This window comes from Salvelinus fontinalis, chromosome 23 (genome assembly GCF_029448725.1).
Source record: "Salvelinus fontinalis isolate EN_2023a chromosome 23, ASM2944872v1, whole genome shotgun sequence".
NCBI classification, from domain to species: Eukaryota; Metazoa; Chordata; class Actinopteri; order Salmoniformes; family Salmonidae; genus Salvelinus; species Salvelinus fontinalis.
Genome location: NC_074687.1, coordinates 39,975,314 through 40,003,248, shown reverse-complemented (window position 1 = coordinate 40,003,248; position 27,935 = coordinate 39,975,314). Strand labels below are relative to the sequence as shown.

At 40.8% G+C, this 27,935-nt stretch overlaps 2 protein-coding genes across 11 annotated transcripts in view; both read right to left on the bottom strand.

Annotated features, from left to right (window-relative positions):
• LOC129821319 (bromodomain adjacent to zinc finger domain protein 2B-like) overlaps nucleotides 1-14,507 on the bottom strand; it is a 104,302-nt gene extending 89,795 nt beyond the window's left edge. For 9 of the 10 annotated variants that reach the window (XM_055878853.1, XM_055878854.1, XM_055878855.1 and 6 more), the window contains exons 1-2: nucleotides 14,297-14,506; nucleotides 3,011-3,052 (exon numbers count right to left, since the gene is read on the bottom strand). The gene's annotated coding sequence lies outside the window, so the exon portion shown is untranslated. Of the gene's footprint in view, nucleotides 1-3,010; nucleotides 3,053-14,296 lie in introns of all 10 variants that reach the window. The other variant, XM_055878860.1, reaches the window with a different exon arrangement.
• A 7,616-nt stretch (nucleotides 14,508-22,123) lies between these two features.
• LOC129821320 (CD302 antigen-like) lies at nucleotides 22,124-27,579 on the bottom strand. The gene is made up of 6 exons (XM_055878866.1): nucleotides 27,421-27,579; nucleotides 25,200-25,325; nucleotides 24,615-24,725; nucleotides 23,915-24,097; nucleotides 23,599-23,622; nucleotides 22,124-23,497 (listed from the first exon to the last, which is right to left on the bottom strand). The coding sequence occupies exons 1-6, from the start codon at nucleotides 27,509-27,511 to the stop codon at nucleotides 23,280-23,282; spliced, it is 753 nt and encodes a 250-aa protein (XP_055734841.1). The 5' UTR covers nucleotides 27,512-27,579; the 3' UTR covers nucleotides 22,124-23,279.
• Between the last annotated feature and the right edge of the window lie 356 nt (nucleotides 27,580-27,935).

The window sequence follows — 27,935 nt, the reverse complement described above, 5'->3', positions numbered from 1 at the left end:
TTGTGTTACAGCCTGAATTCAACATTGATCAAAAGTTTTTCTGTTGTCACCCATCTTACACACACAATACCCCAAAATGACAAAGTGAAAACATGTTTTTAGAAATGTTTGCAAATGTATTGAAAATGAAGTAAAGAAGTCTAATTTACATACATATTCACACCCTTAAGTCAATAATCATATTTGACAGCAATTACAGCAGTGAGTCTTTCTGGGTAAGTCTCTAAGAGCTTTGCACAACTGGATTGTACAATATTTGCACATTCTTTTTTAAATTCTTCAAGCTCTGTCAAGTTGGTTGTTGATCATTGCTGGACAGCCATTTTCAAGTCTTGCCTAGGATTTTCAAGATGATATAAGTCAAAACTCTAACTAGGCCACTCAGGAATATTCAATGTCTGCTTTATAGGGTATTGTGTGTAGGCCAGTGAGTGTGCAACACATTAAGAACATACTCTTTCCATGACAGACTGACCAGGTGAATCCAGGTGAAAGCTATGATCCCTTATTGATGTCACATGTTAAATCCACCTCAGTGTAGATGAAGGGGAGGAGACAGGTTAAAGAAGGATTTTTAAGCCTCGAGACAATTGAGACATGGATTGTGTGTGTGTGCCATTCAGAGGGTGAATGGGCAAGACAAAATATTTAAGTGCCTTTGAACAGGGTATGGTAGTAGGTACCAGGCGCACCGGTTTGTGTCAAGAACTGCAACGCTGCTGGGTTTTCCACGCTCAACAGTTTCTTGTGTGTATCAAGAATGATCCACCACCCAAAGGACATCCAGCCAACTTGACAACTGCGAGAAGCATGAGTCAACATTGGCCAGCATCCCTACGGAATGCCTTTGACACCTTATAGTCTATGCCCCGATGAATTGAGGCTGTTCTGAGGGCAAAAGGGCGGGGTGCAACTCAATATTTAGGAGGGTGTTCCTAATGTTTGGTATACTCAGTGTATGTCTGCTAGAGAGGGAGAAGAGAGGGCCATGAGAAAATGAGTTTTGATCAGTCATGGAAATAAATGTGCTCCCTATTTAAAAAGAAGATGGAGAACAAGCTATGAAGGACAAACACTGGAGTTTTGTTGCCGGTACAGACAACTAATTCAAAAATAATATTGCGATTTTGTCAAAATGGTACAAATCCAGATATTGTAACTGTATCGACCCCCCCCCCATCACTAGTTGTAGTACACTGATACAGACACACGTGTAGCGTTAGGAGTCAACTTTGAAAAGAGTTCTTTCATCACCACCTCTCTCTCCTCGTCCTTCCCTCTCCACCCCCTGGCACAGAGCAGGGAGGAGGAAGAGCGGAGGCTGAGGCTCGAGTATTTACTACCACATCATATTACACAGCCACAGTAATCTGTTAGCCATTCAGGCCCGTCGCAAAATACACTCTTTGAAGCCACACCGTTAACTGTAGGGAGGACATAAATACAATATTCTTTTAAATATCACTGGTGTTTCAGCACACTCAATCCCCCCCCCCCCCCCCCCCCCCCACCGGGGGCCGGGCATCTCAGTAAAACACACCAGTCATTAGGGCTCTGCGAACCCTTTCCCTCTCCCACTTCTCATCTACCTACTTCTCCCATCCTGTCTCCTCAGCCTTTTCAGCAATAAGAGCAGGAGTAGAGTCAGGCAGGCATCTAGGTAACCTCAAGGTTACTGATGACTACCATAGTACATTCTGGAAGGTTCCCATAACACACAACCTGGGCAGGATCTGGGATGATGGGATTCCTCTCCTCAATCCCCATTTCAACTCTTTCTGGAACGCTGTGGATGACCCGTCTCCTGGCAGGGTCACACAGATTCTAATAGGGTTTTCCTCAGGATCACAAAGTTACCTGAAGAACGTCCCTGCCCTCGGTTTAGCACATCGACTTCAGTAGAAAATAACATGTTGCCGATGGTTACTTCGCATTGCCTTTTTACTTTCAACAATAAACATTTCAAATGCTGCCGGAGGGAGAAAACAGGTATGTAACACACTGTTTTGGTTGGACGTTTTACCGTTGAAGAATGGAACAGTGAATGTTCGTTAGACCGTCAAGCCTCGGCTATAGCAGCCCTGAGAGGCCTGACACGCAGCCAAGGGGAAAGGGGAAGTCCAGCAATAACACTGTCTTGCTATCAGTGACATACACTAGACACCTGATAATACCTGATCTTTCTCACACTGTATGAAACGGTTGAAAAACCAGTACAGAAACTCAACGACTGAAGTATTTACAGTAAACGCCGGAGGTTTGCGCGATTCCTGAATCGAGGGACTGAGGCATTTCTCTGAGGCTTTGTGTTGTAAACATGTGTTCTACAATGCACCGCAAATAACTCTGGGGCTCCTCACACCGTGTGGTAGTGACTGTTGCAGTCGTAAGTCAGACTGTCTGATAGGAGTGGAGCTGAAGCTTTGAGAGCCCTCCTGACATTGTAAATAGTAGTGTAGTGTTGCACCCCAGACAGAGGCAGCCATGCAGCCACTATTCAAAGCTTCTTTATGCAAAGTGGCTCACTTTCAATTTCAAAACAAAGGACAGCTCAAACTCCACCAATTACCCCAATTTGGTTGACAGTAATTTATTTGGAAATAGCCAAATAATAGAATGCTTCTTTTCATACAGATTAGTATGTTTTGAAACTTTGACATGCTAATTCCATGCAAGACGGGCAAACTAATTAGAAATTCGCAAACTGAGAGCAAAGTGTACTGTAGCACAAACTAATTCCATTAAAGAGGGCCTTGTTAAATCTAGGCCTAATTGGAAAATGCTCTAATCCTATACCTAAATAATGCTTTGAACTGAAGAGTTGTGCTTAGTCCAGTAGCCTATCCCTTCGTGACTTTCAAAGTCCAATTTGACAAAATAAACAGATTTTCGGACGCAAAAAACACAACAACAAAAAAGAAACTGGGACTTCAAACACAAACAGAGGGGACAAAATTGTTTACAGCAGCGATGGGCGATTAGAATGCAGTCAGTGTGACCAAACACTTACTGTTGAAGGATCCTCAATTCTGTGACATCACGGCTCTGCAAGCTGAAACAGAAGAAGACAACACTCGGCTTAATTGCTTTATTTTATTGATTTATTCATTCACCATAATTCCTGCCTGAAAGCAATATGAAAATAAAAATGCTAACTCGAATGGGTTTAGGCCTTGAGGGGGAATACCTTATCCATTCTAACATCGACAGGGAATCAAAGCACTGCTGCAGCAGCTTTGCATTATGGACCGATAAAACAAAAAAGGCTGGTGTATTTCAAATATGACAACAAAAATCAGCTACAATTGGAATATAGCCATATCTAACCCAAAACTGCTAGTCTAACCAGTTTGAGTCAAATCAAACCTCTCTGAGCCAAATCAATGGCTAAGTAGCCTAAAATATTTCACATCTAGACAGATCCTCCTATTTGTACTCAGATGAGTGTCTGTCTCAAGTCCAGCAGCTGTTTGTCAGTCAGTGCAGTGGATTGAGAGAAAGCGTGTGACATGCTGGTGGTGTCTCTCCTCTCACGTTGCTGGAGGAGTCGCGTCACACTGGTGTGGAGCTCGACACAGTAAGGCAGATCTCAGCTCATCCACAAATCACGCTCCCCTTCTCTCCTCTCCACCAACACGCATATCATCCTGGGAGATTTGGATCACCAGAAACAGCACTTGCATAAGCACTCCCAAACATTTCTGGCAAGACAGCAAATTTCTTGTATTTCATTACACATTTCCATCTGGGTTCGTTTCAATTGGAATGTGAAGGAAACGAGGGCTGCGGCAGTTTAACACCCAGTGTCAGCAGCAGACTTAAGCACGCATGATTTACAGCCTCGACGCATCACTCAAATTCCCCTAGTCCACCACGCAATCCGTCTACAGGACGACTACGGCTTCACAATGGAGCCAAGGGAAACAGACATGACTAGTGTTCATACAACAGACGATTATAGCAGCACAAACAATGCCTGTCAGCACTAGGCCCAACGTCAATGTAGGCGATCACGTCAACGTTATGACAATGATCATCATCATTTAAAAAGACAGACTTCAGTACATTGTTGATTTTATAGGATTTCTAAATCAGACTACTCATTCGTTTTCATCATAGAGGAGATGAACATAAAGGGTTTCTATTCTATTTGTTTGGCGCTCCAGGAATGGAGTCTAGAACTCAAGACGGGCTACAGATGAAGCAGGCAAGTATGGGCACAGATTCCTAGGCCTGGCCTACCTATGATTTATCTGAACACCAGCCTGTAACATATGAACTCAAACACGTCATTCTCCTGCTGCACTTGATTAGGCCTAACTTGCTTTTTGGACAATCCTCTCTAGGAACTGTTCTCAGTGCGCACTGTTTACTGAGCGAGGCAAACAGGATGCTGTTAAACTACACTTGTGCCATTTCAGCTCAGGAGGCTATTTGCTCTCAGTCATCGTAATCTTGCTACGACTGCTGCTGCGGGCTATGCCATTTCCCTATCCTAGCAAATGCTTCGCTCAAAATGGCTTCAAGCCAATTACTGGTATCTAAGGAGTGTGCCTCCATCTTTATTCACTCAAAGGATGGGTATCAATTACACACTAATTAGAGAAACACGCCTCCTCCTGCTACAGCTTGGTAACAAATCCATCCTGATTCACCTGGTGTTGATAGAAGACATAGTATTGTCTCCTCCTGTTTAGCATAACCTAAAACTACCAGTACTTAACAGGATCTTAGGTTACACACCATACAGCCGAACCTGGTAATAAGGTTTGACTAGCTGTAAACTCAGTCAGGATGATAGTTGACAACCCGTATGTTGTCCCTCTACGGTGAAGTTTATAGAGATTAAAAGCAGATGAAGAAAACGTTGGAGAAAGCACATGTTAAACTCATGTTGTCCTAGTCTAGGGGGCGGGGGGGTGGGGGGGGTTGGGTGTAGGCTAACGAATTGGATAAAGGCCTGGCCCTAAGCTGTCCTGGATCCCCCATACATGGCATTGAATTGTTGGTTAAGGGCTTATAATTAAGCATTTCACGCTAAGGTGTACACCTGTTGTATTTGCCGCATGTGACAAATACAATTTGATCGGTTTCAATGTTGGTTAAGAAAATCAATATAAATAGGCCTACAGGCCAAGACTGAGGCACATTTGAGGAGGTTTAGCCTACATACAACAGCATGGGCTGACTAAAGAATGCCTCATCACAGAGTAACAAGTGGACACAGATTCTACGTCCCAGCCAGCAAAGGATCTAAACCACTCATTACACTGTGTAGCATGATCAAACCAGCAGGGCTGCACAGCTGTAATGGTTTCCAAATGCTGCAACAAACAAAATCATTTCTCACAGAGTCACCTGGACAAACCCTTCCCTGCCATGCTGGCTCTGGTCTAAAACATGACTGGAGAGAGAACATGATATCTTATTCTCTTTTGAGACAGAATCAGAGGAAATAGGCCCAAATGATAAACGTTTTGGATCCTTGGGTTGTGTGGCATTCCCCGGACACATTCCTACGCCTTCATCAGCAACAGGATTCAAATCCACTTGAGGAACACTGAGATGTTCTGACAAGAGGGAGTGCTGTTGCATCCCCGAGCGCCGAAAATGGTAGGGCAGAGAGAAATGAGTTGTTTCCTAAAAGATGCCTGTATGTTTAAATTAGCTCTAAATATTTGGATTACACCGGGGAGCTCTCCCAGAGGATTTGCCATAGCCTGGAGGAGCCGTTTCTATCTCCACACAACTCACACATCAATAACAACCTCTGCAAAGTGCAATTAATACACTATTTAGCCCTCACCACAACAGACAGGCTCTCCTGCAACTCCATCTGTGCCATTTTGTGGTTTGAACAACAGCAGAGGGCGAGCGGGAGATAGATATTATCTCTTTTCTCTGATGTTTCATCCAGCGCTGGGAGCGTAAAAGGTCACTCCCCGGCCTCAAATAAAAGGTCTTTCCCAGTAGTTCCTTTTGAACTGCATGGGCTGAACCTTCTCATGTTACGGCTAGCAGTCTTTCCGTGGCATCACTTAAAGAAGAGAGACAATAGCATGAAACTTACCTTGAGAGAAAGCTCAACAACCGTGATGAGTAATAAAAATTAAAAAAACAGTTATGTTCCAGGTTTCCTTTTCTCCATCCTCTCCACACAGCTGTGATAGATTACAGAGTTTCACCGTTTATTAGGGAGTTCAGCAGAAGACTGTTTTGTCTGTCAAACTAACAGCGTCTTAACGTCTTCAGGTCATTTACCAACCTCAAACATGTAGGCCTAACGCAATACCCGGTCACAACTTGTAACACTTTCATTCCTGATAACGTAATATTGTGTCTTCCCCTGATGATGCAGCACTAGCAGAAATGAGGAATAGCCTAATAATCCCACCTATTGTAGTGTAGTAGGCCCACATGTTGTGAGACATCTCCATGCTCATACAAATAATTCCTGATAATCACACTCCTTCCACACACTGGAGATCATTTTAAACCACTCAGCTAAAACAGGTTCCTGCAGTTGGTGCCATGATCCAATAAAGACGTTTAGGCTACTAACTAAATAAGCTGAACAAGTATTGTTAACATGGAAAAGTGTCCGGAAGAGTTGTAATGGAGGATAAAGGGGAATGGATTAGCATTGTTCTAAATGCACCAATTTCATCCGTCTTTCCTACAATCATGTGGAGTGGCAGGGTCCTATTCCCTCCTTCCCCCTCCTGCATCTTGGGAGACATTAAGCAGAGCTTGAATCAACAAAGAAGAATGTATCCAATGTTGGTCTCTACTGTCCCACATTCACAACTGTTTTCCCCTTTTCCTTGTAATTTCATGCAGTGTTCGATAAATGTAATATTTAAAGCTGCAATATGTAACTTTTTGGGAGACCTGACTAAATGCACATAGAAATATGAGTTATAGATCTGTCACGCATTGAAAGCAAGTCTAAGAAGCAGTAGATCTGTTCTATGTACACTATTTCTATGCTTCCCGTTCTTAAATTTCGTTTTTGAGTCTTTTAATTTCAGTTTTGCACACCAGCTTCAAACAGCTGAAATTACAACGTTTTTGGGTATAGAAAATATATTTCACAGCAGTTTAGATGGTACAATGATTCTCTAGACTATACATGCTTGTTTTGTCACAAACTGAAATTAGCAATTTTAGCAACCAGGAAATGGCGGAGTGATTTCCGCATAGTGCATCTTTAAAACCGTGGCTGCAGCAGACCTGCTAGCACAGCTAAAATGGCAAGCCTTTGTGGCAGTAGTGACCGATTTTAAATGCATGAAGATCAATAAATAAAACAGGGCGTTGCTGAAGCACAAACTTGGTGTGTGAGTGGAATGGGTTATAACAGCCAGTGAACGTCTTCACTCATACTGCAACCAGCTGTCCTGAATTATGAATACATACGTAGCATTGAGAAGCTAGTTAAGGATCATATCACCTCCACCTTAGCCGACACCCTAGACCCACTGCAGTTTGCATACCGCCCCAATAGATCCACGGATGATGCAATCGCACTGCACACTGCCCTATCCCAGCTGGACAAGAGGAATACCTATGTAAGAATGCTGTTCATTGACTACAGCTCAGCCTTCAACACCATAGTACCCTCCAAGCTCATCATTAAGCTTGGGGCCCTGGGTCTGAAACCTGCCTGGTGCAACTTGGTCCTGGACTTCCTGACGTGCTGCCCCCAGGTGGTGAAGGTAGGAAACAACACCTCCACTACGCTGATCCTCAACACAGGGGCCCCACAAGGGTGCGTGCTCAGACCCCTCCTGTACTCCTTGTTCACCCATGTCTGCGTGACCATGCACGCATCCAACTCAATCATCAAGTTTGCAGACAACACAACAGTGGTAGGGCTGAATCCCAACAACAAGACAGCCAACAGGGAGGAGGTGAGAGCCCTGGGGGAATGGTGCCGGAAAAATAACCTCTCCCTCAACGTCAACAAAATGAAGGAACCGATTGTGGACTTCAGGAGACAACAGAGGGAGCAAGCGCCCATCCACAGGGCCGCAGCGGAGAAGGTGAAAAGCTTCAAGTTCATCAGCGTACACATTACTGGCAATCTGAAATGGTCCACCCAAACAGACATCGCGGTGAAGGAGGCACAACAGGAATTCAGCTTGGCCCCTAAGACCCTCACAAACTTTTACAGATGCACCATTGAGAGCATCCTGTCGAGTTGTATCACTGCCTGGTATGACAACTGCACCGTCCGCAACCGCAGGGCTCTCCAAAGGGTGGTGCGGTCTGCCCATGCATCACCGGGGGCACACTGCCTACCCTCCAGGACATCTACAGCACCCAATGTCACAGGGAGGCCAAAAAGCTAATCAAGGACCTCAGCCACCCGAGCCACGACCTGTTCACCCCACTATCATCCAGAAGGCGAGGTCAGTACAGGTGCATCAAAGCTGGGACCGAGACTGAAAAACAGCTTCTACCTCAAAGCCATCAGACTGTTAAATAGCCATCACTAGCCTGCCTCCACTAGGTACCCTGCTCTGAACATAGTCACTGTTACTAGTCGGCTACCACCCAGTTCCTCAACCCTGCACCTTAGAGGCTGCTGCCCTATGTACATAGACATGGAACACTGGTCACTTTAATAATACATACCGTTTTACTAATTTCATATGTATTCCAGTCCAGACAATCCTATTCAACTATTGCTGTACATATACTTTTCTATCCTACGTACTCTACAGTCTATTCACCAAATCCCAGAGCCCTCTCTGGCCTCCAAAATCCCAGCAGTTTAAATGTGTACTACAGTACATGTATTTTCAGCTAAGGATGCAAATAGCAGTAAGCTGCCAAACAAAACAGGCCTAACTATTGGCATTTCAAACATGGAGCTCATTATCACAGCAGGGAACTTCAATCATTGGAGCATCCCTGCTTCAGCTAAGACATGACAACCATCTCCAGGAGCGGAAAAATAAACCAGAAGGGAAAATGTGTAATCTCCCACTCCCTGACATATTCCAAATAAACGACCCTGCCTAATGTTTCTACAGATCAGCCAGTCAGAATGTGTCAACCCTGACCTACAAAAGGACTCACGTCAAGCCTTAAATTATTTTATTTTATTATGAAAACAAAAAGAGAGGACATTGAATTATACAGTATTAACCTCCATGGTTTGCATACAAAGACAACCTTAGATTTATTTATGCCTGTGTTAACAGCCTCGCCATGCTGTTCTTTACAGTGAACCGGCTGCCAATTTGATGAACCTCTCAGCCCTCAGCAGGAGTTCAGCGTCTTTGATTAATGAGTGCAAGCTTGTGAAAAAGGGTAAGAACAGGAGGGACAGGGGAAAGAAATGGTGTGAAAACACACAATTGCCAGTCCTCCATCAGGACGGCTGCCATAATTACTGATGGGTTTAGTTCATCCTTTGAGGAGAGCCAAAACACACTTGGGCCCCTTTCACATCCCACCAAAAGATAGAAAAGAGGCTGACCCCCCAGCCTTGTTAATAGCCTCACACTCAAGATGGCAATGGTGACTATTCACAGAGAGAAGCTACTAAATCACAACAACCTCATTTAGCCTAATGCGGATAGAGATAGCTATATTAACCCCAGTAAGCAAAATAAAACATTTGCCCACGTTTGTGACAAACTCTTTAATCTTGACCATTCGGGAACACCAACTAGAAAAATAAATAAAACCTTAACTGTGTTCGAATACTCATACTAACCGTGACGTGAATGGAGTATATAGTATTCTTATTGGTCAAAGTATGGATATAGTTATAGTATAGTCCCGGATGTCATACTAAATTCAACAAAATACAAAGTGCATGACACTATTCCCGTACTTTTTGGGTCCCTAATGCAATTCTTCAGAAAATGGGCATGGCTTCACAACATTTTCAGATTTGAAGAAAATGGCGGAAAATATGCAGCCGAAATCCGATGAGAGCGGATACAAATTAATTGAACTAACTAATGACAAATGTTAAGAAAATGTTGAGCAATGTAATAAAGTATCTACTTTTCAAATATGTTACACGTTATGTTAGCTGACAATTTGTTAGCTACACTATCCTTACGAACCACGTAGCATTACAGCAGTATGTACAGGTATGTTAGCTAGTTACCTAACGGATGTTGGATACTAATACATCGAACGTGCCAGGCAGTATATTAACTATCTGCTATCTAACTAACGTTTATTGACTACAGTAACTGAAAAGGTTGCTAGATCGAACCCTTGAGCTGCCAAGGTAAAACTCTGCCGTTCTGCCCCCGAACAAGGCAGTTAACCCACTGTTCCTAGGCAGGCATTGTAAATACGAATGTTCTTAACTGACTTGCCTAGTTAAATAAAAGTTTAAAAAAATCATATTTAAAATCTTAGCTAAGTGGTATAGTCGTTGTGCGTTTCAATGGACATTGTTAATTCTGGCTATCTACTCCGATTTCAGAGCACTCTCGTGCACCATTGAATATGGCTGTAAAAGAAAGAATCTAAAATTGTTGCCAGCAGCACAGTTAGTCACCAACGCGCTGGATAACATGAAAACAGCCTAACCAGCTCTGCTATGGCAAGTAAAATGGTCAGAGTAGAGGTGTTCACTCATTTGTGTCTGGAAGTAGCTAGCCAACGTTAGCCAGTTAGCTTGGGTGCTTGACTGCCGTTCAACGCTTGGATCAACCCTGGCGTATTCCTCGGCCAGAGCGTCCAGTGTGCGCTCTGAATTTACAATCTGCCAACGCTCTGGATTTTCAAACGCCCAGAGCGCACTCTGGTACTGCAGATTGAATTTACGAACACAACTGAAATCGTAAAATGTTTAGCTAGTCATTTGTTTTGCTAACAAGCTAGCATAGCAACAGCATCAACTTCCAGTAGACAGGCGAAGCTCTAGTACGCTCAACTGAAACGATATCATTCGTTTACAGTATACTAAAATGAACTGATAGTATATAGTATGTACTCATTAAGTATGTAGTATACAGTATGTTAGTATGAGTATTCGAACACAGCTCTTCGGTTTTATCTTGGAAATTCACATTGCATCTTATTTTTTGGGTAAATTATGCTAACTTAATGTTATCATCAGTATTAGGACATCTACCCTAAACAAATATCTGGATGTTTTACATTCTGGTACAGGCTATATTGTTCTGTTCAGTCTGCTTGAGCCTAGCCGAAGTTAAAAACAAACATATATGCGAATTAGACTACCGGTTACACTAACTAACCAGTTGTAGCTAAATCATGAATGTACTTATGTGTTGTGCATAATTGCATACTTTTACAATAAGCTACCTATTACACTCCATGCAAGGAATAGGCTAGACTGTACCGAAGTGGATGAATAGCTGGAAATAATGATTGAGCTGAAAATAAACTATATTAAATCACACCACTGGGCGCTTAGCATTTAAAAGTGCTGTTTCAAGCAATTTAGCAACCGTGAGCTACTGATGAGATTTTCCATCCTTGAAGGACCCTACGATATTCCAAACATTCAAATGCTCCACTGCTGTTTTTCTTAATGCTAAAGCTCACATCTGGAGCCGGTGATTTGTTGCGATGCATTATTGTTCCCTCGTTCTGAGACTGTTTTCAAGAACATGAGCTCGGAATAAATATGAGGCAAATTCAGTGACCTTCCAGCGTTGTATCTGGTTATTGGTTGATTCATTGGCAGTTACTGGAGGCATGCATAACACATCAAGGCTGTAATCTGATTTATTTTGCTTCCTTGGCTGGAATGGCTGCTTGAGCCATTTAAATGATGGACCTTAAGGGGAATAATGTTTGCCGTTTCACTTAGACTGTGAGCAATAGTTAATTGACCATCAATTAACTATTTACAAAGGCCAATCAATTCCGCTGTAGAACCAGTGGAAAAAGCAAAGCAGTGTCAAAGGAAAGACCGATGTGACATGTGCAATCAATGGTCCTAACAAACAATCATGTTCTGAATGCAGTCTAGTTGAAGTGACACTAAAACATTCAAAAACGCATGACAAGGACTGCGGCTTGTTGTATTTGACACTTGTTTTCTCAGGTTATACATCACCTACGCCTATTCTTCATTTTCTTAGGAAACAAGCAGAGTACTTCATTTTCCTCACAGAGCAAGCAGTAAAGCTTCCTAGGACACCAATGTTTGCTTTGTAGCATCTACAGGTGAAACATTCTGGAGTGTTAAAGGAGACCTGGGTAAGGCCAAAATGTCAACTTTAATTATTTCTCACTTATGCTTTTAGTTACAAATGTCAAATATGTCAACAATCCTTACTCCAAAAGGACTATTCTATAGATTACATTTAGTTAAAATCCCCCAAATCATGGTATTTTGTGTGTCTTGCTTTCGTGAAGAATCACTCAATAGGCATTTGTAACCAGAGTTGAAACTGTGTGTCTGCATGTCTCTGCACTGCTTGTGCGTGTGTGTGTGTAAGTACATTTGAGTGTGTGTGGTGGGGGTTCAATTAATAACCACCAATGATATGCATTAACCCATCATTGATTTCCACCGTTGGATACCTACTAGCATCTCAACAAAATGATGCAGATGTCAAGTTGATGCATCATAGTGAAGTGGAAGGGATTCCCATTAGAGAAAAACCACATAAGGATATTTGGCTAAACATTTGCTCCTTTACATTTAAGCTATGCAGTGAATATCCAAACAAAGAAAATGGGAGGTGGGGCAATTAGCACTTAGAGCAGAGGCATTCTGCTCTCAGAAGAACACCATTTTTGGGGTAGGCAGCATTCAAAGAATTCCCTGAATGAACCACAGATTGGCAGAGCCAAAGACCAGTATTGCCTAGTGCTGGTACAATATCAGGTTCATTTTCGGACAGTGGCGTGAATAAGACAAAATGTTAGGAGTGACATACACAACAATATGCTGTATATGATGTCTGGACTGCTCATAGGTTTGTAGAGCATTAGCCTGCCTAAGCAATCTATTCAATCAAATGGCATAAGCATAAGTTCTGAAAGTAACAACCCTTTACACACACACATCACATTACAGATTCTGCATTTTAACTGATACGTTTTCCTTCCCCTAATCCACCTAATATTGAAAATGAAAACCAGTCCAATAAGTCAAACATTGAGAACACTCAACCCCACCACCTGTCACCCTTCAAAATGACTAGCCATATTAGGCCAGTGTGCCTTTGCATTGTTTAAACCTCTTCATGAAAGAAAAATAGAAACATGAAACCAATTGCCTCAGTCATTTAGAAAGTTACAAAGAATGAAATGTTATCACAACTTCAGTTGACGTCATGTATCGTCCTCGTGAAAGATTTGATCACTTTTGTGTCTAATTAATAAGCATTCTGGATCTTTGAAATGAAAAGAGTGGGTGGATTAAATTGCCCAAGATGGCGAGTGGCTTGTTGTTTAGAGGGCAGAAAAATGGTGCATATTGTAATAAACAAAGGTTTACATTTAATCAACTCTGCTGGGCTGCAGTTGTTTTTCTTTATATGAAGCCATACAAAAGATAAGAGGAAAGGAGCTTCGGACCCAAGCAGTGGACTGGCTGACACGGATGTGATTTCCACGAACACCTCCAAACATATTGTCAGAACATTAGCTACAACACAAATAAGCAACAGCGATATAATGTATTATGTGATTTAAATTAGGTTTACTCAATAAAGAGCAGACTTTGGCATCTTCAGCTCAAGACACACTGAACATACCTTTTCTCAGCATTCGCACTCTTTCCACATAACCTGCCTGCAACATTGTTTAAAACATTTCAAATTAACACTTCGAGTGACTATAAACCTAGCAAACACCAAATGCATGTATCTGTCACACATTCAATGATAGCTTGTTTAACTCCGCGTTTAATTTTTTAAAAAAAAGGTCAGTCAAGCCGCACCAGCTACGGACACAAAGACGAGATTCGCTAGCTAACCAGCAAGCTGACACTGACAGTCACCGACTCAGTCTACGCCGTAAAAAGTGATAGAAATATACGTGAATCTCGCCATTAAGTTAGCAACTAGTTAAAGTAACAAAACCCGAGTGCTGCTATTATTGATACATTTACAAGTTATCATTATTGACAAGTTTGTATCAACCTGCTCCACTCAAGATAGGTTACATGATAAACAGCAAGCTGCTGGACAGCGTCGATAGAACTAGGTGCTAGCTAGCTAGCTAGCCAGAAATCTAGCTAACAGCATTGAATCTCTAGCGAAATTGCAAACTGAACGTCGTTATGAATGATAACGTAAGCTAACTTCCCACTACAAAACATAAGAAAACTCACCTTATTTCCGTCACTTTGTATCCTCCTTCACGTCAGTTACTATTTAAAATAGCGTTATGTTCCCCCAGATTTGCGTTGTTTGAGGACAGTGCCAGGAGATTATAAAGAACGAAATTGGGCTGTAATTGAGTCTGTGTGTGTGTGTTAGTTAGGCTACTACCATACAGCAGATTGAGGGAGACTCTTCTCAAGGTTTGTTCAGCTTCACTTCAATGAACAAAAGTGACGTCAGCTAAAAGCTCCAACAATGCAAACTTTTGTCAGAGTAATTAACTTAATTCATTGCTAGAAATGACTGTAAGCAGATACCAGGCTATGCATCTGGTAGGTATTATTTTATTCAACCTGGAAGCAATCTATGATTGATAATGCATTTCAACAAAACGCTGGATTCAGGAGTCTGGAAAAAAGCAAATAAATCAAGTGAGCAACACATCGCATGTAGGCTAAATAAACTGGTTTGAGGTAATTGTGGTAAACTAATAAGGGTATATGCTGAGGATGAATGTGGAATGCAGTGGTGGGAAAACATATGGATGGCAGTGTATATACACTGATTATTTATTTGTACATTAGGTCATTGCAATTATTATTAAACACTTTTTTTTTTAAATGTATCTGTGGGTGAACACTGTTTTTGTCTTGGGACCATACAATATGTGATAAATTAAAAAGGTACATCTTGAAAGATGACATAATCACAGATCCATTTGAATAAGTGAACCATTGGTCTTTTGATTAAGTGTCTTAGGATAATTTGCAGTAATACAGAAACTCAAAGTCTTCTTATCTGATAGCACATCTACTAGAGTTGGGCAAAGACTACCATCTGTGCCTAATTGTGTTTTTTCTTTCTTTGATCAGACATCTGCAACAGGCTGAGCGGAGACCTTGTGACCTAGTCAGGGAATGCTAAATATTACATTCAACAAACACTGTGAAAATGTAGATAGTTTATGTAGGTACTGTTCATTGAAACAAATATATGTTTGTGGTTCAATTTAACTAGAGTGCATATAAGAAGACATTTTAGATTTGGAAAAAAAAAAGTTTACGCTTTTATGAGACATATAGGCTACATTTAATCACCAAATCCTTCCATTTAATTGTTGATATGTTGCTTTTAGACAGATAGCAAAATATTCAGAGCGTGCAGAAATTAGCAGCGAAAGCTTTGGGACTGTTCAAGGGAGCAAAATGCTTTTGAATTAAGGGAACTGTGGCTTTTTCCTAAGCAAATTGTACATGCACTAGAAGTAATTGTATACACTAATTAAGAAACAAAGTCACTCTTGTATTATGTGGGGGAGAAAGCGTATTCAGCATTGTGAATTTTAAACAGGTTTATTTGCTTGTTCACCATCCTTGGCTTCATTGATTTCCCCCCTTCCTCTGGGTCAGTAAAGACACTACATTCAGACGTCCTTAACTGGATAAAACAAGCTTGCCTGGATCGACAGAGATGGTGGGAGAAGAAAAATGATTTGATGATTTTGTCATTTTAATTGTATTGGATAATCTTCATTAGGGACAGCGAGTGATGAAAGAGCTCAGAGCTGCATCAAGAGGCTTCACTGGCCAGGCCTTTTCACATGCAATGAAAATGTCAGCCCTAACTCGGTCATTTGTAACACAATGAGTGCAATGCAAGCACATGGGGGGAAGGGCAAACAGTCTGTCTCGATAAAATATATTTTTAAAGAGTGTTGATTAGAAAGTAGAATGAGATATCAAAAGACATAGTAAAGATGATCTCTTCGGAGACTTATGGAAAACAAATAAATGTGGTGATTTGGTTTTAATGATTATTTTTCTGTCAGTCCATGGCAAGCCCAAGATACACATCAGCCGCTGGGGCTGTGCTTGCCGTTATTGATTTTCGCCTGACACATTCAGATAATACAGATTGTAATAATCTCAGTACACAACTCCCTATAATTCCATTAAAAACCAGTCTTCCAGCACCAAACATACATTTAAATTTACATGACACAAATTCCTCTTTCAGCTAAAAACAGGGTAAATGCAGTCCAAGGTTTCTATACATGATTAAATTCAGGGTTCATCTTGCTAAGCCTCTTTTAAAACCCTAATTGTAATATATGCCATTAAGACAACAGTTTACTAGTGTTGACTAATTAACCTATAGTGAATTACAATGTTCAGTTAAATTACTGTCTTAGTGCCCTACAAAACAGGGCTTTCACATTTTCAAAGCACGGTCTGTTTTTCATGCAACAATGGTTGATAACTTCATTTTTCCATGGATGTTTTAAATATCACTCAGTTTGGGCCACTTAGAAGCTATTTAAATCACATGAGCTTTAGGTGAATTATGACAATGAGGTATATATTGCCCTTTGAACAAAACAATACTGTCCAGATAGGTTAGATGGGTTAATGATGACATACGTGTCTGTCCTGGACACCAACACTCTATGGTACTATGTGTCTATGGTACACCCTGGTGTGGGATCCTAAAAGATTAGTCCAATGGTGCGTTGAAAATATTAAATGATGGTGTAACAACTGGAATGGTGTGGTATCAGTGGTGGCATCCATCCAGACTGATATACATTTTAGTTCAGGGGATATCAGACAAGTACCAAGGGAAGTATTCCAGGTCTGACAATTTAGGATAGAAAACGTGTGATTCCTTTTAACTACATAGGTATAAGTAAAATATTTATCCCTTCAGGTGTTCCAACCAGGCCAGGCCAATTTGTCTGCGCTTACATCATAACGTGTTACATGTCTTTGTAGCAGCGGGACTGGGGTGATAAACATTGCTTTCAAAATGACCTCTAAGTTTTGCACTCCTCAAAATATTTAGCAACTGCATCTAGCACACATATGCAAGGCTTTACCATGTGTGGCAATCAGATTTAAAAATATAATAGCCCTTCACGCAGAATTAAAAATGACATAAATCAAGGGAAACATCACCCACTATGACAAAAACATGATCAGGATTAATACAGGAGTGCGTTGGTGGAATAGAGATTGATCCATACAACATACAAGATCAGTGACTAGGACCTGTCATCTAAACATTGTAAAATTCCACCAGAAAGTGTACTCATTTTACATGTACTTCACATAAGAAGAAGCATTCCCAGCAAATCATAGACCCAGAATTAAGAGAGAAATGATCAAGAAAATATGGCATGGAATGTGCTATCAAGTAAGCAAAATTCATCCATCCATATATAACTATCACATCACAAGACATTTTACACAGACCAATTTTGGCTCAGAATAGACTTTCTTATAAAAATGCTTCTGCAGTGGACGGCCATGTAAATAGTGGCCTTTGTTTTTCCTCTGTTAATCGGAGCATGTTCCTGGACAGTGAATGGAGGGGAAACATGAGCCTTCCAGAACATGGGAAACAGATGCTCCACACTTCTGTCTACAGGCACCTTCGTTTGAAAAGGCAGGAGAGGGGATAATAGTGAATCATAAAGAACCGAGTTGAAATGTAATGAAATAATGAGTTTAAAAAGAAACCTGGATTTGACTGTGGTAAAACCTGATACTCTGAGGAAAATAATGGTTTGGATGAAATCATTGGTTTTCGGTAAGATAAATCACATGAATCACAGAGTAGATTAAATTGTTGGTGTCAGAAATGTCTGAACACATGAAATTCAGGGAAATATTTCAGAAGTGTTTTACAAGTTGGCAGAGCTTATGAAATATTCACGAAATTGTGAATACATGTACTATAAGCGCTGCATAAACTATTGAACATTTCAGAGTAATTGTTGGCATATTTGTAGTGAGCTTAGCATCTTTTGTCCACAAATGAATGCAACAATACACATATTACTTGATAACCTCTAGTGAACAGCAGTGGCTCTGTGTATCCCATTTTCATACCAACTCTTAATGTCATATCTTATTTATGCATACCACTGTCCCTTTTAATTAGCAATTTCAGGTCAGTGCAAAGCCCATCCTCCTCCAAGCTGTGGCAAGGCAGACATGTGAGTGAAATGCCTTCAGTGTTATTTGATCGAAATTAGGCCATTACAGCCATAATCGTAATGGCAACAGTCTTTACATAATGTATGCTCTCCAGAAACGATCCATCCTTGGGGTGAAACAGCAACACTTGTATTGAGGAAGCAGCAGAAAAATATGAAACACAAAGGCATAGATCTGTCTGGAAAAATAAAGTACCATGCTAGACAAGGTAATTATAATGTAAGCTGGTCCCATCATAGAAAAAAACTCAAGCTAGGCTTTTTTTGCCCACATTAATGCTACAATTAATTATGATAATCGCTTCTGGGCATGAAAACAAACATCAATTTTAGAAAACCTGGCCTTGCACCACATCTACGAGATAAATATTTATTTGATATTTTATTGTTGAACTGGGTTTATATATATATATATTTAAAAAATGTGTGTACTGTTTAATTTTAGGACCACTTCTATAATAAATGGCTGAATTGATCTGGCATTACTGTTAAAACCAAAGACAAAGCAAATTTAATCAAATTGATTGTCAATGGATTCGTATAAACATTGAAAATGCTCTCTCAGCTCCAAAAAAATCTGCTTAAGCTCTTGGGTTGGGTTCAAATAGCATAGTTTTTCTAACACACTCAAAACCATTCTAAAAGCTTCATTCAAGGTTCCTTTCATGGACAACTGCATTCACAGCAAGCTGCTATTGTATTCCTATCTAATGCATTATGCTTTGTTGAATATTCATAGCTGCCTTGTCCAGAGCAAGGAGGGTGAAACAGACTGGGTCCTGGGAAAATTGTGGTGAAGTTGGGTTGAACAAGTCACAAAGCATTCTTCTGGGATTGCAACACATCTGCTGAAATCCCATCCAGACAGAGGGGCATTTCTAATGTCTGTCTGCACAGTCTATGTCTAGGATGTATTGTTGTATGTAACCCCTTGGCAAAAAAAGAAAAGAAAAGATGATCAGACTGACCATTTCAATGACTCATCTACAAGCCACAGAGGGCCATGATTAGAAAGAGATAGTGAATATTGTAAACATAATATTCTGTTTAAATGTTTTTTGTCTGAAGGATATGCATTCATAATATTGAAATATATCCATAGTGCCTCCATAGCAAGAAGTATACATTTTGTGCATGCTTATACATTTTTCAAGTGAATAAGCACAAAGTAACTTGAGGAGCACTGAGGACAATGTCCAATAAAAACAGTTTAAGGACTGAAATATACCTTTTCCTAAGAGGAACTATGAGAGTCCTGATGTATCACATAACAAGAAAAACACTCCTCTGGGTTCACTGGGCCTTGTGTTTCACCTGACCTTATCATTTGTTGTTCTTAGTTGCCATTTGATCTGTGGGATTAGTTACTGGTAATCTATGTTCCTTCAACTGAACTTTGAATCAGGATGGGCTAGCTTTGTTTAATCTATGTACATGGCCATGCCCTACTCAGTAAAGTTAAAGCCTATACTTTTGAAAGCAGACTGCATGTTGCAGTTGAAAAACTATGCATTTGAACAGACTTTTCAACCAATCATATAACCGTTTTTTCCCACAAACTAGCACATGTGCAGTAAATCAAACTGAACAGATAGCAGCCCGGAATATTTATCTTAATCAAGTTCAATACGATATACTTACACTTGATCATTATCATAATCTCTACCCGAATAATCTAATTATTCTACAATTAGATTAGACAATTATCAAGTTGTTGTTTTTTTTACATAAAAAAAAACAACCCATACACAATGCATGATTACCTCAAAGAGTTGATGCAATCGGTTTCTGTTGCCGTTCCTGGAAAGTACAGGCTGGAAATGTGATCCACTGTCCCGCCTAGTGGCCAAGCTCCTAAATCAACGTTATATTATGAGAGTTATCTCCTGATTTTACCCTGTGAGGATGTCAGATGTTATGGATCTCTAACTGTTGACATCACCATTGTACCCTTGCTGGAGGGCTACATGACCAAAATGTACATAACTTCCATCTGGAGAATGTATTTTCTGGGAGCAAAATATAGATAACTTAATCCGAAGGTACAGAACAAGGACAATTGGGTTGTATTCATTAGTGTACACCATTTCAAAACGTACCAAAACGCTTTGCAATGGAAAATTAAAGTGAGTTTTTGTTATTAGACAAATTCCGATAGATCCATCCCCATTTAAGTCATTTTTGTGCCTAATGAATACTACCCTCTAGTGCCATAGCAGAGCCAGGACAGGTTTTCATACAGATGGAGGGTCGGTGCGATATCTCATGCCTGACAGATGACAGTGATTTATAATATTAAATATCCCTTAAGGAGTAATTAGAATGTCCTCAATCCGGTGTCCTAATTCATCACCTATTTAATTATGCATTGACAGATGTATATTTAGCTGTAAAGTTCTGTAACGATCTGAGGAATGGACAGAATAATGCTGATATGGATATGGTTGACATCACTTCCGATTTTTCAAGTGTTGCACTTTGGGGTTAGGTAGGTTTGCAAAACTCCAAGAAATTGAAGACTATCAGAATGGGGGGGGGGGGTTCAAAAATCCAGGAGTCCTCCAACTGTGTTTTCTGGAAAAGCTGGAAATCTTGACACTTACTGGAATTTTGAAACCCTAGGGTTAGGTAGGATTCTTCTCATATAGTACTTTATAGAAGGTATTTCCATGCCTTTGGGTTAAAAGGTTGAAAGCCCCTCCTAAAGGAAAGGAAATTCAAACCAATGTATGAGGGATTACTTTGAGATTCCATTGACAAACTATGTAACACAGTCATCCATGTCGACTTGTGCCATGTTTGCCAGACTTGTTGTCAAAGAAGCAACAAGTACAGCAACTACATCAACTGCATGTACCATCTCAAACAAGCACAATCTTACAAAATTTGCCCACAAGAGGAGATGCTCACATAGGAACATTAGGAAAACCGTCCTAATATTGAGTTGCATCCCCGTTTCCCCTCAGAACAGCCTCATTCCGTCGGGGCATGGACTCAACAAGGTGACGAAAGTGTTCCACATAGATGCTGGCCATGTTGACTTCAATGCCTCCCACAGTTGTGTCAAGTTGGCTGGGTATCCTTTGGATGGTGGACCATTCTTGATACACACAGGAAACTGTTGAGAGTGAAAACCAAGCAGCGTTGCAGTTCCTGACATAAATCGGTGCACCTAGCACCTACTGCCATACCCTGTTCAAAGGCACTTAAATATTTTGTCTCACCCATTCACCCTCTGAATGGCACACATACACAATCCATGTCTCAATTGTCCCAAGGCTTAAAAATCCTGACATCAATAAGGGATCATAGCTTTCACCTGGATTCACCCGTTCAGTCGATCAAGGAAAGACCAGGCGATCCTAATGTTTTGTGCACTCCGTGTAAATCAAACATAGGACAGGCAGGCTCATAACTCACAAGTAGCCTCGGACTTCAGGCTTCAACAAGAATGGACTTGAAAGGGGCCTCCCGAGTGACGCAGCGGTCTAAAGCACTGCATTGCAGTGTCACTACAGATCATGGTTCGATTCCAGGATGTCCTTGTCCCATAGCACTCTAGCGACTCCTGTGGTGGGCCGGGCGCATGCACGCTAACCAGGTGTACAGTGTTTCCTCAGACACATTTGTGCGGCTGGCTTCCGGGTTCAGCGTGCAGTGTGTCAAGAAGCAGTGCGGCTTGGCGGGGGTCGTGTTTTGGAGGACGCACGGCTCTCGACCTTTGCCTCTCCCGAGTCCGTATGGGAGTTGCAGCAATGGGACAAGACTAACTACCAATTAGGGAGAAAAAGGGGTAAAACATTTTATTAAAGAATGGACTTGGTCATGCGAGACCAGCTCACAGGTGATGCCCAAACTTTATTGTGTGTAACAAACAGGGCTTAGTTTAAGCCAAATGAAACAAATATAGCAAGGTAATCAGCAAAACGCTTTCAAATACATTCATAGAACTTCAGGGATGTTGTGCTGACAAAACCCCATTTAAGGACAACTCCCAAACTGTAACATATCACTAATGCATTAGTAAAACCACTGAACATATCCATGAATTAGAATTTGGATTAATAGCTTTGTAAAAATGAATTATGAGTGTTTATTCAGGTAGTCCCACCAAGGACATTGTTAGAGAAAGACAAACGATCCTCACTCGAAAATGTTTTCGCCCACGAATAGAAGTTTATACATGTCATTACAGACTAATGCACAACAAATCATATCTATTATAAATGTAATAATCTGTAGAAGCCTTTCACAGCACACAAACAATGGGACACAGGATTACAGATCCCTTGCTGAGAAAAAATGCACACTGGTTGAAATGTGGCTCTTTGACCTATTTTACAAGCCTTGGTCTGTTTGTTTGCGATATGAATGGTGGATTAGTCCCTCTGTACTTTCAATTACTTGTATTTATCTCATATTGAGAACTAAGAAATTCAAAGTTCTGACACTAGGGTAAGAGACACATTGAAAAGTATGAGCACTTACACGGGCAATACAACATAAAGATGTGTGAATGATAACGTATCTCAGACTCGCCACGCGGTGCAAAGATCACTAACTTTATGCAGACAGAAGACATCGGGAGACCAAACTTCTTTGACAATTGAAACACGTGATTCTCACAATTCAAAAGAGTATCGAATTAACGGCATGCAACGCATTCGGTGCGAAGGCTAAATGTCATTTGACAACACATTTTCGTTCGGATCCTGTTTGGAAAAAAAAAAGAAGAAAAAGAGCAGACTGACCCAATACCCACATGGGAGCCCATTCAGACAGGCAAAAGTGCAAAGGACGGGACATACCGTGGCACTAGTTGGTGGTAAAAGTGTTGCTACGCATGTCATTCCATAGCAGGATGTCATTTTACCTGTCAAAGCATCTCTTCGGGACGATGGAACCAGTCTTAATTAAGAGGGTCACCTTTTTCTCTCTAAGGCCGATCCTCCAACAGTGACTCCACACAGCAGAATCTAAGAGCAGGATCTCCATTAAGCCATGTCATCTGTCTCCTCTGTCTCCTCTGTCCCCTCTGTCTCCACTAGGCAGGCCTCGTCAGAGGTGGGAGCCCTGAACGGGGGGTGGTACTCGAACGATGCGAGGACGGCACCGAATTGGTGCTTCTGGTGCAGGAACCAAAAGACTGCCGAGATCCCCATGATGGCGACCACACTCAGAATGACCAGAGCTGAGAGCAGTGGACTAGTAGCTGAGCAGGAAATAAACAATGCAGGGAGAGAGGTTACCATTGATCTTACTGTATGGCTATTTAAGAACAAAATAAAGGAAAAACGGCTTTGCTTCACTTACTGGGTTTGCCATTTTTCTCTGCTTCTGAAAAATAAATGAACAATATATTAGTGAAACATGACTAAAAATAACAAATATAAATGAAAATAACAACATCTGTATACACTTGTTGATCAAATTGTCAAAACAACACATTGCTGCTACAGTGGGCCTATGTCCGTCTACTAGTCAATGTCGGCGGGAAATGAAAATACATTTTTCTGTGTTTGGAGGTTATTTGACGGCCGCCCGCTGCACACGGACGATGTTCGTTATGGGGTGTCCCGAGTAGAAAGGCAAATGCTGCTGCTGCTAAATAAAAAAAATAGAGCCTTACTTTCAGCAGTCTCACAGACCACTCCATTCTCCAGGTTTTCAACACAGCTGACTTTCTCCCACTCCCCTGTGGTGCTGTGCATTGCCACACAGGTGTCCATGGGAATCAAGTCAGGCGAACTGGAGCTGTTCCCCCAGTTCTTAAAGCTCAGGCCCGTCTCATCTTGCCACTTAAAGTCCTCAACTTATCAAACAGAAAAAACAAGACATCAAAATTTGAAAAATAGAAATTACTTCACTTATTCTCTCTCTCTGTTAATTTTACTTTTCTTTCCTTCATAACCCAAACAAACCTTGTCTGAAAGAAATAAAGTTATACACAGTCAAAATAACCCTGCTCGAAGAATACCAGTGGTGTCGGCTTTTTTCCATATAATGTATAGATGCTTTTTATACTGGAGATCAAGTTTATAACTTCCCTCACTGGCCTGATGAGACAGCAGATTGCGCAGTCAGATGGAACAGAGTAAACCGGCTAAATCTATGACATTAAAATGCCTGTGGTAACTTGCGGAATAGACACCGGCTGGAATGTGCTTTTAACCAATCAGCATTCAGGATTAGACCCACCCGTTGTATAATATGGATTATGGCACCGGGTGATGTAACCACATTACGCTGTACAATCATATAATAGGGCAAAGTAGCCTTCATAATACCGAGGTGTCATAATTTCAGAATAAATATCAGTACTTTCTTACCGTCACTGTCATAATACATGCCCAACCACACATGGATGTTGCCTTTCCACACCTGCGGACTGTACTTGATGATGAAATCATTCTCCTCTGCACTTTGGACACTCACCAGTTCTAAGAGACAACACAAGACAATCTGTTGCAATTGAAAAACAAACATTGAGAGTAGTTTAAAATGGTTCAATCAAATCAAAGCCTATCAGCTAAATCAGGAATGGGCAACTTTGAGGGGATGGGGGCCACAAAAAATCTGAACTCATCATGGGGGCCACAGTGATTCGCAGGTCTGCATACCCACATCCATACATGCAGTCAGTCAGAGCTGGCCTTAGCCTTTTGGGGGGGGCACTAAGCAAAATTTACAAGAGGAAAACTGCTTATGCACAAGCAAATTTCGAAATTGCACCTTGTGTATTCTACTATTCTAACTTTGAATAGTTGAGACCGACAGTTTTTTGTATAATTTTTTTAGTCTTTGTAAATTGATCCCTGGGCCTACAAAAGGGGGGCAGTTGCCCATTCCTGACCTAAATGATGAAAAAGTTGCAACACATTGGGATAAAAAGTCATATGATGACTTGTAAATACCATGTCCTGAGCAGAGAGACTTCGCAGCTTCAATCGTATAACTTTTAGCCATGTCTTCTTCGCCATGGACAAAGTGGTAGCATCTTTGTCCAAAAGGCACCCAGGTGCGCCCATCTGCAGGACAGTCTGTGGGGAGAATTAATCATGAGACAAAACCACAAGTCTCAATCCGCATTTTCAAACAAAGTAAGGTGTCCCTGGTCCAACCTAAATTTCCAACACCTCGCCGAAAACAAGTCAAGCAAGCGCCACCAGTGTTATCAGTTGGAATGTGGCTGGTGTAACGGAGTTAAGAACGTACTGTAAACTCACTCCACAGCTAGATTGAAATGTCGCTAAGCAAGCAACATGAAGCTGTAACACTGGCAAACAAGGATGTTTGGAGTAATTCTTCACAAAACCCAGACACAATATTTATCCATAGAATAGTTCTTTGGAAGAAGGATTGTTGACATTTGCATCTAAAAGCATAATTGAGAAATAATTTATCAAAGCTGGTCTATTTATGACATTTAAGACTCCATAGTGTTTCATCTATAGGTGCTACAAAGTGTCAGATTAAGTTTTACATTACATTACATTTTAGTCATTTAGCAGACGCTCTTATCCAGAGCGACTTACAGTAGAGTGCATACATTTTATTACATTTTTTACATTTCATTACATTTTTACATACTGAGACAAGGATGTCCCTACCGGCCAAACCCTCCCTAACCCGGACGACGCTATGTGCGTCGCCCCACGGACCTCCCGGATGCGGCCGGCTGCGACAGAGCCTGGGCGCGAACCCAGCCCAGCCTGGGCGCGAACCCAGAGACTCTGGTGGCGCAGCTAGCACTGCCCTAGACCACTGCGCCACCCGGGAAGTTTTACCGCTTGCTCTAATAGGAGTAGTATTTTGATTTCGAAAACTTTTTTTTACATTTAATTTATGAATATTCCAAAATATAAACATGAATATTGAAAATAAAATTGTTTCGATTTGGCTCATTTTTCTATTTTTTAAAGAACATAATATACTCTACTTGCAAGTGGGATCTCTGCTACTTTTAGAGTTACAGGTATGATCCAATTTGTCTCTGGATAAGAGCGTCTGCTAAATTACTTAAATGTAAATGTATGCATTACCAACAGAGTTAATGTGAAAATGGATTTAAAAAATGGTCACCTCTGTCATTGCACAGGATGCACAATGATGCAAGTAAAAGGAGGGCTGGGATTGGTTACATTGCCTACCATGCCAATTTAAATGTATTTTTTATTTATTTAACCTTTATTTAACTGGGCAAGTCAGTTAAGAACAAATTCGTATTTACAATTACGGCCTACACCGGCCTACACAAACCCGAACAACGCTGAGACAATTGTGCACCGCCCTATGGGACTCCCAATTACGGTCAGTGTGATACAGCCTGGATTCGAACCAGGGTGTTTGTAGTTACACATCTAGCACTGAGATGCAGTGCCTTAGACCTCTGCATCACCCGGGAGCCCAAAGTAATCGACGAGGATAGGATAAAAATGGGCCATAACTTTAAAACTAGCAGTGATCCCACTCTTTTTTTGTCTGTGTTTCGTGAGGAATCACGTACTTTTTTTTAAGCAAGAGAAGCATTAAGTACTTTTAAAGCCACAGTCTGGATGTTGTCCAGTAATTTCAACTAATAAAATACACCACTTATATTTAATTTATATATACCTTCGTGAGATTAGTGCAATTGCATTATATTGTCAAATAGAAATCAAGTGCCATGTCAGCGAAAATGTAATGGAGTAAATTGTTTGTTTACATTTTGTAGGTGGGCCCACTTTGAGATTATGCACATTTTACAGAATACGATTTGAAGACTAGGCTACACTGCCTTGCTACCTTTGGAAATTATGTGGGCACATATTGTTTGCTTCAACATTATACCTCGATGTCTGAATTATAACGTACATGGTTACAAGCCAAATTACGAGGGCAGCTTTATTCGTTTCTAATAAATACTAGAATATTTTGCATGTGATCGAATGAAAATATAAATCCCTACAAAAACACATGCGGACAAGGAAATCATAAGCAATGTTACAATGTTGTTCAGTGAACTTTGTCGAAATGCTATCCCGTTACACGTTTAAACTGAAAGCACAACAAATACTTTCTCGAACAACACGAAGGGAGCATTTCCCATCCACTTAATATAATAACATTAAACAATAATTAATTATCTCAACTTACCACCAGCTAAAGTAGATTGCCAATAAACAACAACAAAAAGGAGATTGCATAAGGATAAGGGGCGAAGGTGCCATTTCTTTATTGACTCCATGTCCGCGAACTCCAAATCATGGCTCCAAAGTTTTTCACAGCTTCATACGTCAGCATCTCACATTGAAATGTAACCCCACCCCTAGAGTGCCTGAAATTACATGCTCTCTCAAAAAGTAGACCGGAGCAAAGTTCAGACTCAAGAGTGTTTGAAGCTTGTCTCAACAAATTATCATGCTGAAACTAATTTGTGAATTGCATGATATTGCATAGCTGCATACTGTTGACATTATTATTGAAGTTGAAGAATAACATTACATTAGAATTTTCAATTGCTTTATTATGGATTGTGGAGAATGATATTTGGTTATGTTTTGTTTTGTCACAGGAGTAGGGCCCCATGAGGATATTGGTTTAGAGAATAACCCATAAAGCCTCTAGATGGTGCCATAAATGCATAAATGTATAGATTTCAGTGATTGCAA